Below are 14,416 nucleotides of genomic sequence, written 5' to 3'. Positions count from 1 at the left end.
AGAATCTGATGAAAATAGCCGAAAGTTGTTTCTTTTGTAATGTGTTAACCTTTGTTGCTTCCTCTTTCTTTGTTCTCTTCTCCTTTTTCTCGGGCATATTGTTCAGTTTAGTTTGCCAGAGCACCTGTAACAGTTTTGATCAGCAAGTAATCACCTCTTCATCTTCTCCAGTGTAATCTTTCCCCTAGCAACAATGCAATTGAAGATTTTTTTTAAAAAAACCACCCCAGTATGATCCATTTTTCTAAACAAGCAATTATAGATTGTTTAACATTCTAGTAAGTTTTGACATTAAAAATATTAAATAGAACTGCTTTAAAAATTAACTTTGCTGTGCAAATATTCAAATATTACTAATGAGCTTGTATTTGTTACAAGATGAACAGTACTTCCTAGATGATTTTTAAGAGTCCTGACCCATCAAAAGGTTTCAATGGAGCTACATGTTGTTTGTATTCATTTTTGCTGTTAGACATACAAATTTATCTGACCAATGTAGTCGGTAAAACAATTTTATAGATCACAACTGAAACTATAAATATGGTTGTTAACTCCAGCAATTTAAATCAATTAGGTCCTGCCCTTTTAATTCAGCTTCAAAGAGAGGTATGTTTCATTGGCTGAATGCCAATTAGTTAGATTGGAAAAATCACTTGTTTCTGAGATCCAGGCCATGACATTGCACTTTCTTTTATTTCATGGTTGTAAATAGACTTTAAAACAATAATACTCTGCAGTTTTACATTTGAATAATCAAAATCCATTTTCACAAGTTACACAGTGTCCTGAGAAATGGTTATTATCAGCCGCAGCCCTTTAAAAATAATTGCTTGAAAGCCAATTAAGACTAATCCAGTGTTTTTCAAATTTGGTAATTTCAACTCCCAGAATTCCTCAGCTAAGAGAATTACATGTCTAGAGAATTTGTCACTTTTTACTTTTTTTGCTGACATAGAAGAGTTTTGGAAATGGCTTGACACAAAATCACCAGTACAGACTTGCAAATTTAACTTTCCTTCATTACATAAAAATCCTCAGTGATTTGGATTTAGGATGTTCTTCATCAGTGCAGATGTCATTGCAGCAGAACCAAGGTTTGGTTAGATATTTTATTCTTAGTGTGAATGCACACATCAAGACAGTAGTAGTACATTGTAAACAGTGGTTTACTGCTGTGGTTAGTAATTGTATACATAGTGTTGTGTTGTTTTTTCTTTTCTGCAGAAACTAATTGCAAGCTAATGAAACCCTTCAACTACAATGCCAATGTGTGCAATCTGTGCATTGCAGCAAGGAACAGGCAGATTCAGCTAAATGTCCAAAGGACACAATACTCAATCCAGAAGTTTTCTTTCTCTATGGAGGAATGTCTAGTGCAGGGGTCTCCAACCTTAGTAACTTTAAGGTTTGTGGACTTCAGCAAAGCTGGTTGAGGAACTCTGGGAGTTGAAGTCCACAAGCCTTAAAGTTACTAAGGTTGGAGACCCCAGGTCTAGTGTCCCAATCATATCCCTGACTAGCATTCAATACAGAGCTGAGGAAATCTGTAGTCATCCACATTGTCCATTTAAACTATGTCTCATACTCCACCCCCAAAAAATCTTACCCGTTTTGCCCACAATCTTCGATGGTTTTACTATTATTTACTGTTACAATTTAAAAGTTGAAAGGAAGGGAACAATAAAACTATTTCAGAATCTAATACAAAGCCCCGTAAGCTTTCTCCTGTATACATGGGGGTAGGAAGAAAGTCTGAAGGGAAATTGCCTCCACCCCCAAATGTGTAGTTGGGGAAGGAGACTCAAGGAACCTTGTTTATATTGGATTCTGCAGAGCTCTGCCCATGTTCAAGAGAATGAATGCACTCTTCTGAATGTCTGTGGAGACCCTGGTGCTCTGATGCTGTTACCCAGTATTGGATAGGGTACTGATATATCTGTAAGCAAATAACCAAACTCAGAAAACAAGGACTCTACAAGTCAACCTTGAGCTGTAGGTCATCCACCTAGGTAGCATATTTCTTTCTTTAGGAACTGCTGAGTATAAAGACAGCAAAACCTCTATTCTGCTTATACAGTAAATCTGTTAAGACTTCCAGCCTTCCCTCTGTGCAAATCTTATCCATCCCAGTGATGTGTGTTTCCCAGGTAGCTGATTCGTTGAACATATGAAGATGTGGTTGGCTAATTTGTGGCTCAGGATTTTTATGCCAATCTAGCCAATGAAATAGATTTCAGTCAATCACAGTTCAGTACTCTAAATCAGGGGTCTCCAACCTTGGTCCCTTTAAGACTTGTGGACTTCAACTCCCAGAGTCCCTCAGCCTGAGGAACTCTGGGAGTTGAAGTCCACAGTCTTAAAGTGACCAAGGTTGGAGACCCCTAGTATTTACTGTTTCTGGCTCTGTAATCCTTTGCCACCAGCTTCTACCTCCATTCCCATTTTTTAAAAAAATGTATTTCCCTTTGGCTAAGTAGACTCTCACAATGCCAAATAATTACTTTTTTGGAAGAAAATTAAGGGCACCAGATTTTTTTCAATTTCTTGCTGCTAAGTATTTTAATTTCGGAGCATCAGAATTTTAAGAGAGTAACTGAAAGGATTTATGTAGTTTTTACTTGGATAGGAAGTATTAGTAAAACTGTATTAAAAAATAACCCATATACCATAGGGGTATATCTTGTTCTATTTTCTTGTTAATTTCCTTTTATTCAAACAGAACCAGAACCAGTCCCAAACCTTAATTGAATTATGTCCCCAGGGCTTAACTCTGATGAACTGTTTTCTAAGTATAAGCTTGCAAATTTATCTTAAAATTTAGGGCAAGAAACATCCATGCTTATATTGATCCTGTTGGTATGTTTTTAGTAGCCAGCACATAAAAGAATGTGATTGCCTCATCAACCACAATAAGATCATGACATTAGTTAATAACTGGTTAGAGGAGGAGTTGTTCTTATTTATTTTCTAGGTTACTCTTCAGAAAAGAGCAGTGCAAAAACCACACTGCTGTTATCAAACTCCTTTAAATATCTATCAATATGCAAGGAGGCAATACTTTTTTTTTTTTTTTGGCAAGGTGGCAATATTTGGATCTAGAAAATTACGTTGAATTGGTCGTGATCAGTATTTGCACTGAGATAGGAAACCCAAAGCTATAGACTAGAGTGAAAAATATCTTGGAGAAGGCGGCAATGGCTAATCTCTTACATTTGACGGCAAATATGGCCACGTAAGTCACCAAGAGCCAAGCTTGAGATGAAATAGACTTTTAGTTTCAATGGGCCAAGGAAGAAGTCAAGATTTTCTTAACAGATTCTTCTGCTATATCAAAGTAGATGCACAATATTTAGTCAAGATAGAATGCATTACTTGTCCTCAACAAAAATTTTTTTGAGTTCCTCTAACACTGGGGCCATCTGTTAAGTTGCTGCCTCTCCAGCAATAAAAAAAAGTGCTTCATTACTCAAAAGATGAAACGATGGAAGTTCTGTAGGTACACTCGGTACCAAAGGAGGCAAGTGAGGACGTTGACAGATTCAACTAGGTTCTGGCTTCATGAGTTTGGATATCCCATTTGTATGAATTGGCAGAAGACAGTTCCACAAAAGTGATTTCTTGAAGAGCAATGAATACTGTGAATGTGCAAGATTAAGATGCCATTTTATGTACTGCCACTATGATGCCATCATGCTTCTGGATCATGATGTTTCTGAAAAAACACAGACCAAACAATAAATAAGTTATAGACTTTTTTTATATTGTAAGCAAACCCAAAATATTAATGAAAATAGTGTTGATAGGAGTTATTGATGATTTTATAATTCCTATAGTTACAGAACTGGTTGAACCTGGTGTTTTATTTATTGAATTTATATAGCCACCCATTTCACTTGCTTATGACTTTGGGCAGAACATACAAAACAAAAATTACGTAATGAATACAATTTATACATTTAAACAGTGAAAACACTATAATAATTAAACATGGAAAAATGCAATCAAACTTATGCCAGCCATTTAATGGACTCCATGTTTCCATGGGAACTCCACACCCAGGTTTATCTCCAACGACTCCAAAATATAGCTCGAGGATAATAAAAATGAATTAAGGATTCAAATCCAAGAATAAGAGTTGCAGTGGCGCAGTAGTTAGAATGCAGTACGGTAGGCTGCTTCTGATGACTGCTGGCTGCCTGCAATTTGGCAGTTAAAATCTCACCAGGCTCAAGGTTGATTCAGCCTTCCATCCTTCCGAGGTCAATTAAATGAGGATCCAGATTGTTGGGAGCAATATGCTGACTCTGTAAACCGCTTAGAGTGGGTTGTAAAGCACTGTGAAGCTGTATATAAACCTAAATGCTACTGCTATTAAAAGAGCCAGTTTGGTGTGGTAGTTAATGCATTAGGCTAGAAAACAGGAATCTGAATTCTAGTACCACCTTAGGCATAAAGCCAGCTGGATGACTCTTTTTCAGCCCTAACAATCAGGAATCAGGCAATTGCAAACCATTTCCAAAAATAATTTTACAAAAATTAGGTTGAAAATTGCCAAGAACATTCCAGAGCTTGGAGGCAAAAATAATAATTGGGTTCTCCCTGTAATGGACTGGGATCCATCAATATTTATGGAATCATATATTGGTCTTTAAAATTGTATTAATTATGCTTACCCAGTGTCTGATTCAAGACATACAACAGGAATATCTGTTGGATCAGAAGTTAATTTTGCTGCTTGCTGGGCCAAAACAGATATTACACCTGCATGCTCATCTGAGAGGGTGCCACGACCTAGAAGATAACTGTATATCATTCAAAAGAAAAATGTTCTGTATTTAGCTGTGAAGAAGAATAAACGTTCTGCCCAAATAATTAACTGCAAATTGCAGGAATTGTCTGGATTTCTGACAATATGTCCAGTTACTACCAAGTTGCAAAGTCAAAGTGCAGTGAAGGACTGATACAGCTACATAACATTTTCAGAAACTGGTTGACTTTTGGGCAATAAAATCCTGAAACAATTGGACTTTTGGATCTGACCCAGCAAGGCTTTTATTATGTCACTTATTTGCTATAGCGTTACAATTATTAACTAGATTCTGGGTCTAGCAGAGGGATGGAAAGGCTTGTCTAATGTGGAGTTGCTAATTTTGGCAACTGTAAACCAGAGGTGAGGAAGGTTAGACTTGCTTGGTCTTCTTTGTAAGCTCCAAGCACCTTGGTGCTTTCCTCTTACCCTTTAGGAAGAAAAAGTTTCCCTCATGTTTATCTTCTTTTTATGGTACCCCTTAGTACAGGGATCCCCAACCCCCAGGCTGTGGCCCACCTCGGGGCTTTGAGCTGTTCAGAACCAGGCTGCAGAAGTGGTGGGCAAGCGTGTGCATGCATCCCCCCTTGCGTGAATAGTGGGAAAGTGTGCGCACTTTCCTGTCGCTCGTGCGGAACCATCATCTTCCCCCCTCCCTCCAGTCCACAAAGCTGGAAAAGTTGGAGAACTCTGCCTTAGATTTTAAAAAGTGGCTTCCTTCTCATTTCTATATTTACTATTGTTTCAGTGTTTTCCCATTCATAGAATAGAATAGAATAGAATAGAATAGAATAGAATAGAATAGAATAGAATAGAATAGAATAGAATAGAATAGAATAGAATTTTATTGGCCAAGTGTGATTGGACACACAAGAATTTGTCTTGGTGCATATGCTCTCAGTGTACATAAAAGAAAAGATACGTTCATCAAGGTACAACATTTACAACATAATTGATGGTCAGTATATCAATATAAATCATAAGGATTATCAGCAACAAAGTTACAGTCATACAGTCATAAGTGGAAAGAGATTGGTGATGGGAACTATGAAACGATTAATAGTAGTGCAGATTCAGTAAATAGTCTTGACAGTGTTGATGGAATTATTTGTTTAGCAGAGTGATGGCCTTCAGGAAAAAACTGTTCTTGTGTCTAGTTGTTCTGGTGTTCAGTGCTCTATAGCGTCGTTTTTTGAGGGTAGTAGTTGAAACAGTTTATGTCCAGGATGCGAGGGGTCTGTAAATATTTTCACGGCCCTCTTATTGATTCGTGCAGTATACAGGTCCTCAATGGAAGGCAGGTTGGTAACAATTATTTTTTCTGCAGTTCTAATTATCCTCTGAAGTCTGTGTTTTTCTTGTTGGGTTGCAGAACAGAACCAGACAGTTATAGAGGTGCAAATGGCAGACTCAATAATTCCTCTGTAGAACTGAATCAGCAGCTCCTTGGGCAGTTTGAGCTTACTGAGTTGGCGCAGAAAGAACATTCTTTGTTGTCCTTTTTTAATGATGTTTTTGATGTTGGCTGTCCATTTTGCGATATGATAGAACCTAGAAATTTAAAGGTTTCTACTGTTGATACTGTGTTGTCTAGTATTGTGAGAGGAAGTATGGAAGGGTTTCTCTTAAAGTCTACCACCATTTCTACGGTTTTGAGTGTGTTCAGTTCCAGATTGTTTTGGTTGCACCACAAGGCTAGTCGTTCATTCATTCCCTCTTTAAACGAACAAAGTACCTACAGCAGTACTGGTTTTAGAATGGTTGCATAATTATTAAGTTAGTGCAATTTTTCACAAGATGAAAAACGTTCGTTCCATTTCTCAGTGAATGTGAATGGCTACTCCTCTTCTCATTTTCTTTGGTAACGAATGGGCCAATTGAGTCTACATCTTCCTCCATGGCTCTTACAAGTTTACATAATTGTGGTTCATTGATGGACAGTAGCAGAGACAGTAATTATAAAATGACTTGCCAAGCCTGGCTGAGTACTTTCTCTGGTCCTTGAATCTGATCACAATAGACAGGAGGCTGCAGAACAAATCCTCTCCATGGGTAGCAGTTTTCCCGTCCTTATCCCATAGGTGCTTTTCGAAAGGCAACTGGACTTTGTTTTTTCCTTAAAATGTTTTACTTCTCGTCCAAGAAGCTTCTTCAGTTCTGAACTGTCCTGATCTGAAGAAGCTTCCTGGTTGAGAAGCAAAACGTCTTCAAGAAAAAAACCAAAAAGTCCAGTTGCTTTTTGAAAAGAACCTTTGGAACAACCATGACCTGGACACTCGGAATCTCCATAGACATTTCTCCATCCCCATCCCCAATATTACTCTCATCCTCTGCATACGTGCATGTTTGAACATATGGCTGCTTTAACAGCACATATGCAGATGATGGGAGCAACATTCATACAATACATTCAATTGCTGGATTTGTGTAACCACAGTGAACCAGAAACTAAGAACATGCTGATTAAAATTCAGTTGGCTCAGTAGTTTTGCAAATACAAAATGCTGCAACAAAACTAAGGCCCTTTCATAGATGGGGGTGGGTAGGCCTTCAGACAGCCATTCACGCTCTAATTATCTCACAACTTGACTACTGTAACATGCTCTACATAGGCTACCTTTGAAGGCTAGACAGAAGTTTTAATTGGTCCAAAACGCAGCCATGAGAGCAGTGATGGACATGCCTCAGCATGCCCATCTAACACATCTGCTTCACAAACTCACTGGTTGGTTTGCTTCCAAATGCAATTTAAAGAACTGTTTTTTATAAAGCCCTACGTGGCATAGAGCCTGGTTACTTGAAGGACCACCTGCTTCCCATAATATATCCTGGCAAATTCAATCCTAAAGCGTTGGCACGTTCTGGGTTCCTTCAATTAAACGATGTTATTTTTCAGGACCTCAGAAGTGCCCCTTCTCTGTAGCTGTTGCCTGCCTTCTGGAATGAGGTTGTCTCTGAGATCTAGATGGCCCCCACTCTGCTGTTGCCTAGAAGAGCCATGAAGGCCTTTGGCAAGGGAGAGTGAGACTACGCACTGCATCATGATTGCATCATCTATCTTTATTTTTTAAGGCTTAATTGATTTTATTATAATTTCTTTGATTGCTGTGAACTTCTTCCCATTGCTGAGAGTTGAGTGGCAAAAAAAGTTTAATAAGCTGTGATTATCACTGCCAAGTTTCTAGCTTGGATTCTTCATCGCTGCCAGAGAATAAGATGTCAAAATTCTGGATAGGCATTCCCAGAGTTTAAAAGAACAAACAAAAACAAAACACCACTTGCTATTTCATTAGAAGCAGGATTTAAAGGAGGCTAACAGCAAGAGGCCCAAAATAAGCTAGGTTTGTGGACCCTGTTAGAATTTCTAAACAAAATGAGAAAGAGAGCATGGATGCATGTGAAAATGAGAAAACTCAACCACCAAGAGGACTGCTTGGGCAGAAGTAAAAAAAATAAAATAGCAGTTAAAGGGGATGGGGGAGGGAGTAACATGCTCTATTTCATTTTTACTTCTCCCAGCCAAAAAAAAAATAAAAAAAATCATCTAATACAGGTAGTCCTCGACTTACAGTTCATTTAGCGACCGTTCAAAGTTACAATGGCACTGAATAAAGTGACTTATGACCATTTTTCACAGTTACCTTTGCAGCATCCCTATGGTCATGTGATCAAAATTCAGAAGCCTGGCACCTGGTTCATATTTATGACGGTTGCTGTGTCCCAGGGAGTGTGTGTCATGTGATCACTTTTGGCAACCTTCCGACAGGCAACATCAATGGGGAAGGCAGCTTCACTTAACAACCGGGTTACTAACTTCATACAACCAGTGAGTCCCTTAACAACGGTGTCAAGAAAGGTCATAAAATGCGGTGAAACTCACTTTAACAAATGTCTCACTTAACAACAGAAACTTTGGACTCAATTGTGGTTGTAAGTCAAGGACTACTGGTACATCCTAAATATCACGAAACTACTTCCCAAAGAGGAGTTACGGGGGGGGGGGGAGTACTGCTGTATAAGGCTTTATTCCACTCCTTCCACTTACGACTGTATCTTTGTTGTTTGTATCCTTATGATTTATATCAATATTGTTTCCTGATGGCTTATTTGTAGCCTATGACTATCATTAAGTGTTAAATTTGTACCCTATGACTATCATTAAGTGTTGTAAATGTTGAACCTTGATGAACGTATCTTTTCTTTTATATACACTGAGAGCGTATGCACCAAGACAAATTCCTTGTGTGTCCAATCACACTTGGCCAATAAAAACTCTATTCTATTCTATTCGAAATTCAAAATAAACCAAGCAGATTTGGAATCCGCGCAGAGCTTTTGGCAGGGTGAGAAACGGCTTCTGCACCCGGAAAGTATCTACTCGCCTGTCTGGAACCCTCACCACATTTCTGACATCAATACAATTGAGCGTGTCCAGAAATATTTTACAAGAAGAGTTCTTCACTCCTCTGAAAACAACAAAATACCCTATCCCACCAGACTTAAAATCCTAGGCTTAGAAAACTTGGAACTCCGTCGCCTTCGACAAGACCTAAGTTTAACTCATAGAATCATATATTGTAATGTCCTTCCTGTTAAAGACTACTTCAGCTTTAATTGCAATAATACAAGAGCAACCAATAGATTTAAACTTAATGTCAGCCGCTTTAATCTAGATTGCAGAAAATATGACTTCTGTAACAGAATCATCAGTGCTTGGAATACTTTACCTGACTCTGTGGTCTCTTCCCATAATCCTAAAAGCTTTAACCAAAAACTTTCTACTATTGACCTCACCCCATTCCTAAGAGGTCTATAAGGGGCGTGCATAAGCGCACAAACGTGCCTACCGTTCCTGTCCTATTGTTTTTCTTTTCTTCTTCCCATATATATATACATACATATATACAGGTCTTTGGTTGTTCGGGTTTTCTCCCGTGTAAAATTGGAAGTGTCTTGGCGATGTTTCGACGAAGTCTCATTCGTCATCTTCAGGCTTCAGCTTCGTGCTTCTGGGAGCAATGTGTGATCGCAGCTGTTTCTTCCTTTTAACTGCTAGTGGGGGTTTGAACTGATTGGGTGGGAGCTTGGCTGTGCTCTGATTGGATGGGGGTTTTTCTGTGCTCTGATTGGCTGGGGGTGTGTCCTGTGTTGGTGGGGGCTTGGTTGTGCTCAGTCTAGTCTGTGCTGCAGGGGGATTTGAGCTGGTGAGCTGCATAGCTGTTGTTTGGCTTTGTGGTCGTGCTACATCTTCATAGTGGGTGTCAGTCTGCTTCATGAATGGATTGGAGGGGTTTGAAATGGCTAATGTTGCAGCTGCGGTCTGGCTTCTGGTCCTTGGTCGTGCTTCATGATCAGTGTGGGTTTGGGTCTGCTTTCTGGGTGGATGTGCGGTGGTGACATCCTGTGTGGACCTTGTGAGTGTGGGTCTGGTGTCATTCCTCGTGTTAGGGACTCGTTTGTCAATAAGGGTGGGTTTCCAAATGGCTGGTAGGCGGGAGGTGTCATCTCGTTTGTTCATGAATGAGATTCAAAAAAGAGGAACCAACTTCTTCCCTGGTCCAACACTTTAAAGTCACAGGACATGATATTGACTTTAAAAAGACCAGAACTATCGCCAAAACTGAACACTTTAACAACAGAATAATCAGAGAAGCCATTGAGATAGAAAAACGCCCACACAGCATGAACAAACGAGATGACACCTCCCGCCTACCAGCCATTTGGAAACCCACCCTTATTGACAAACGAGTCCCTAACACGAGGAATGACACCAGACCCACACTCACAAGGTCCACACAGGATGTCACCACCGCACATCCACCCAGAAAGCAGACCCAAACCCACACTGATCATGAAGCACGACCAAGGACCAGAAGCCAGACCGCAGCTGCAACATTAGCCATTTCAAACCCCTCCAATCCATTCATGCAGCAGACTGACACCCACTATGAAGATGTAGCACGACCACAAAGCCAAACAACAGCTATGCAGCTCACCAGCTCAAATCCCCCTGCAGCACAGACTAGACTGAGCACAACCAAGCCCCCACCAACACAGGACACACCCCCAGCCAATCAGAGCACAGAAAAACCCCATCCAATCAGAGCACAGCCAAGCTCCCACCCAATCAGTTCAAACCCCCACTAGCAGTTAAAAGGAAGAAACAGCTGCGATCACACATTGCTCCCAGAAGCACGAAGCTGAAGCCTGAAGATGACGAATGAGACTTCGTCGAAACGTCGCCAAGACACTTCCAATTTTACACGGGAGAAAACCCGAACAACCAAAGACCTATATACAAACACCCGTGAAAACCTCAGAAAACAAATACATATATACATACATACATACACACACACACACACACACACATATATATATATATATATATATATACACACACACACACACACACACACATATATATATATATATGCTTATTTCTCCTAATATTTACTCATATATATGTTTATACACTATATAATCTTTTTTGTATGATGCTTATATATATTGTGACAAAATAAATAAATAAATACTTACAGCCCAAATTTAACCCCTGAGAATCGGTGCAGAGGACTCCCGCAATGGAGGGATTCTTCATCCTAAGGAAAAAGGAGACGGCACTGGTGACAGGTGACAGTGAACCGGCCAGAGGAGACCCCCCCCACTTCCTCCCCCCCAGCCGCAAGCCGGCTGCCTTCTTTAAAAAGAGAGAGAGCGAGCCTGCCGGTCGTTCACGTCCCGCGGGTAGGAGCGCCGTCCTTAGCGTCACTTACGTATCTTCCAAATGCGTCTCCAGCGTCCCTTCCATTTTGCCGACCGCAGCCTCCCCGGCAGCCCCCCGAATCCATCAGGTGATCCGGAGCCACGTGACTGGCAAGGCTCAGACGGTGGCTCGCGGAGGCCTAATTTCTTCGCGGTGAGAAGTAACGCCGTTCGGAAAACGCGAAGGAAATGGGTTTCTGCGGAAAGGGATCGCGCTCCGTTGTGTTTAAAACACAGCTTGTTTAGATTTTGTTTTTGTTTTGTACTACAAAACATGTATTTGTATCTGAGAGTTAAGGTTCGTTTTATTTCGTCCGCGAAATAAATAAATTCCTCCTATCGAAAATGATTTTAAGATTTTTGGGTTGGGCTGAGCTTCGTTTGCAACCATTGGTACCTGCTTGCACATAGCTAGGATCCTAATATTGTGTGTGTGAATAATAAAATGACACGATTTTTAATTGGTTTTAACTGGTTTTTAATGGTCGTGTGTGAATTCTCCAGACTGCTTAGCTTTGTGTTTTCGTTGTGTACGCCGCCCGGAGTCATATGCGCTGGACGTTAGATTTACTTATGTCTAATAAGTAAATAAATACAATAAAACCATATATAAGTCTGATGTTTAGCATCAGATCAAAAGCGCCCGGTTTAACTTTCTATATCTGTATGAATTCGATGCTGCCATCTAGCTGGGATTTCTTTCACATTATCTCCTTGTGATTCACTTGTTTAAAAGGACCGGCAGGCAGTCATAAGAAACAGCAGGGCGGTGCTGAGAGATGGTGCCTGCAATTAGAAAAAAAAAAAAGAAATAATCCAGCATCTCTTTCACCGACATTAGGTACTAGAGAAAGAGGATTATCTTGAAACCGGCTGTTAGATCCATATTCAGATAAAAGTAAAAGAGTAAGAAACCAAATTTGAATAGCTTCATAATCCATTTAAGGCATATGCAACATCCAAGATTTGATCAACTGTATCAAGTTTACATATAATTAAATTATAAAGAGCCTTCCCCTGAAATTTTTGAAGTCCAAATCATTCTTTTTACACGACTCAAATATATATTTTTGTATTCAACAGCATGTAATGTGATAACATGTATTTCTCATATTCCATTTAGCTATTCCTTGTGTGTCCAATCACACTTGGCCAATAAAAAAAATTCTATTCTATTCTATTCTATATTTATGACGGGAATTATAAAAACAGCAATTTTAAACTATGTTTGTCCAGTTTGTACATTTTTTCTTTATTTTGTATTGAACATGTATTTGAAAGCTTTATCTCCTACCAAAGACAGATGCCTCCCATCGAAATTGATTTTAGATTTTTTACAAAAATTAGGATGAAATGTTTACCTCTAAATGTTCAACTAGATTGTCTCCCAGAGCTATATTTAATGATTAGAAATGTTGCTTCCTAAATCAAATGCCACATTAATTCTAGTGCATCAGCACTTTTCCCCTGATGAGATAGTCAGAGCAAAAAGAGTGATGTTTCCTTTGCCACTTCCAATCACCAACAGGAATGTGAGAGCTGTGCCATCCCATCTGTCACAACAACACAGAGCCTGAGTAAGACACTCTCTGAGTTAGTTGGGGAAAATAAAAGTTTATCATTCTTTGGACATGGAATTATGATCGGGAGAGAAATTTTTGTCGTACTAGGCAATAAGGAATCAGGAATGCAAAACAGTGCTGGATTTATGGTTACATATACCCATTTATTTTACATACAATCTCCATATACTATTACGATGTGCATTTTATATTAACTAGTGCTTCATAGATATGGTATATCTTTGTCTAACAGAGCAAAGGCATTTTTACCCTTATATGTTAGAGCCATAATCCCATGTGGCGCAGATTAAAATACACCCTTCACATTCTATACAACTGAATTGAAAATCCCTGATACTGCATTAATATTGCACTATACCAGTAGAATTCAACATAGTTACTGCTCTGGGATAGAAGCTGTTTTTCAGCCTATTTTTCCCTTATTTTTATTGTTCTGTACCGTCTGCCAGATGGTAATAGTTCAAAATAAGGGTGCCCAGGATGAGTTGGATCTTTAAGTATATTTTGAACTTTCTTAAGGCAGCGGGAGCTACAAAGCTCTTCCAAAGAGGGGAGAGGGCAACCAATGATGATCCTCTGGGCAATGATGTTAACCCTCTGGAGTGCTGTCCTATCTGCCACTGTGCAATTAGCAAACCATACATAGGTGCAGTAAGTTAAGATACGCTTCATAGTGCAGCGATAGAAGGTCACCAGCAAAACTCACTTAACAAATGTCTCTTAGCAACAGTAATTTTTGGCTCAATTGCGGTGGTAATCAAGGACTACCTGAAATTCTTTTCTATTCTATGTTGGTCATACTGCCCCTAGATTACTACGTCCATTTCTTTTACCATATTTTAGGAAGAACATAGACAGATTGGAGGATGTCCAGAAGATAGCAGCCAATATGGCCTGGAAGAAAAAAGTAAATATGAGGGATCATTAGAGGTATTATTTATATTTAGCCTGGAGAAAAGAAATAGAAGTATGATAGCAGTCTTCAGGTCTTTAAAAGTCTGCAACATATAAAATAAAATTATTCATTTTTTCCAATAGGCTCTGAAAGTCTGTAATGTAGAAAATAGAATTGTTTAGTTTTTCCAGTAGGCAGGACATTTTTCTTTTGTATCCTAGAACATGGGATGATAAAAGTAATGCTGAATTGAAATTTGTTTTGGAATTTCCCAAGCATTTTCTTCCCTTGCCAAAGAAGTTTCCATTTTCTTTCTTCCATTGTCTGCCTTATCTTAGGTAGGAAAGAAAAAGTGTTTGAGAATTT

At 39.2% G+C, this 14,416-nt stretch overlaps 2 protein-coding genes across 2 annotated transcripts in view; one reads left to right on the top strand and one right to left on the bottom strand.

The window, feature by feature from the left end:
* Nucleotides 1-672: 672 nt before the first annotated feature.
* LAMTOR5 (late endosomal/lysosomal adaptor, MAPK and MTOR activator 5) lies at nucleotides 673-11,678 on the bottom strand. The gene is made up of 4 exons (XM_058176986.1): nucleotides 11,584-11,678; nucleotides 11,348-11,409; nucleotides 4,674-4,791; nucleotides 673-3,712 (listed from the first exon to the last, which is right to left on the bottom strand). Exons 1-4 carry the CDS (start codon nucleotides 11,616-11,618, stop codon nucleotides 3,652-3,654), a joined length of 276 nt encoding a protein of 91 aa, XP_058032969.1. The 5' UTR covers nucleotides 11,619-11,678; the 3' UTR covers nucleotides 673-3,651.
* A 239-nt stretch (nucleotides 11,679-11,917) lies between these two features.
* PROK1 (prokineticin 1) overlaps nucleotides 11,918-14,416 on the top strand; it is a 31,359-nt gene continuing 28,860 nt past the window's right edge. The window contains exons 1-2 of the mRNA XM_058176679.1: nucleotides 11,918-11,965; nucleotides 13,999-14,085. Coding sequence (XP_058032662.1) covers nucleotides 11,918-11,965; nucleotides 13,999-14,085 — 135 coding nt within the window. The remainder of the gene's footprint in view (nucleotides 11,966-13,998; nucleotides 14,086-14,416) is intronic.

This window comes from Ahaetulla prasina, chromosome 3 (assembly GCF_028640845.1).
Source record: "Ahaetulla prasina isolate Xishuangbanna chromosome 3, ASM2864084v1, whole genome shotgun sequence".
Classification (NCBI taxonomy): Eukaryota; Metazoa; Chordata; class Lepidosauria; order Squamata; family Colubridae; genus Ahaetulla; species Ahaetulla prasina.
This window is presented reverse-complemented; position numbering and strand designations above follow the sequence as displayed.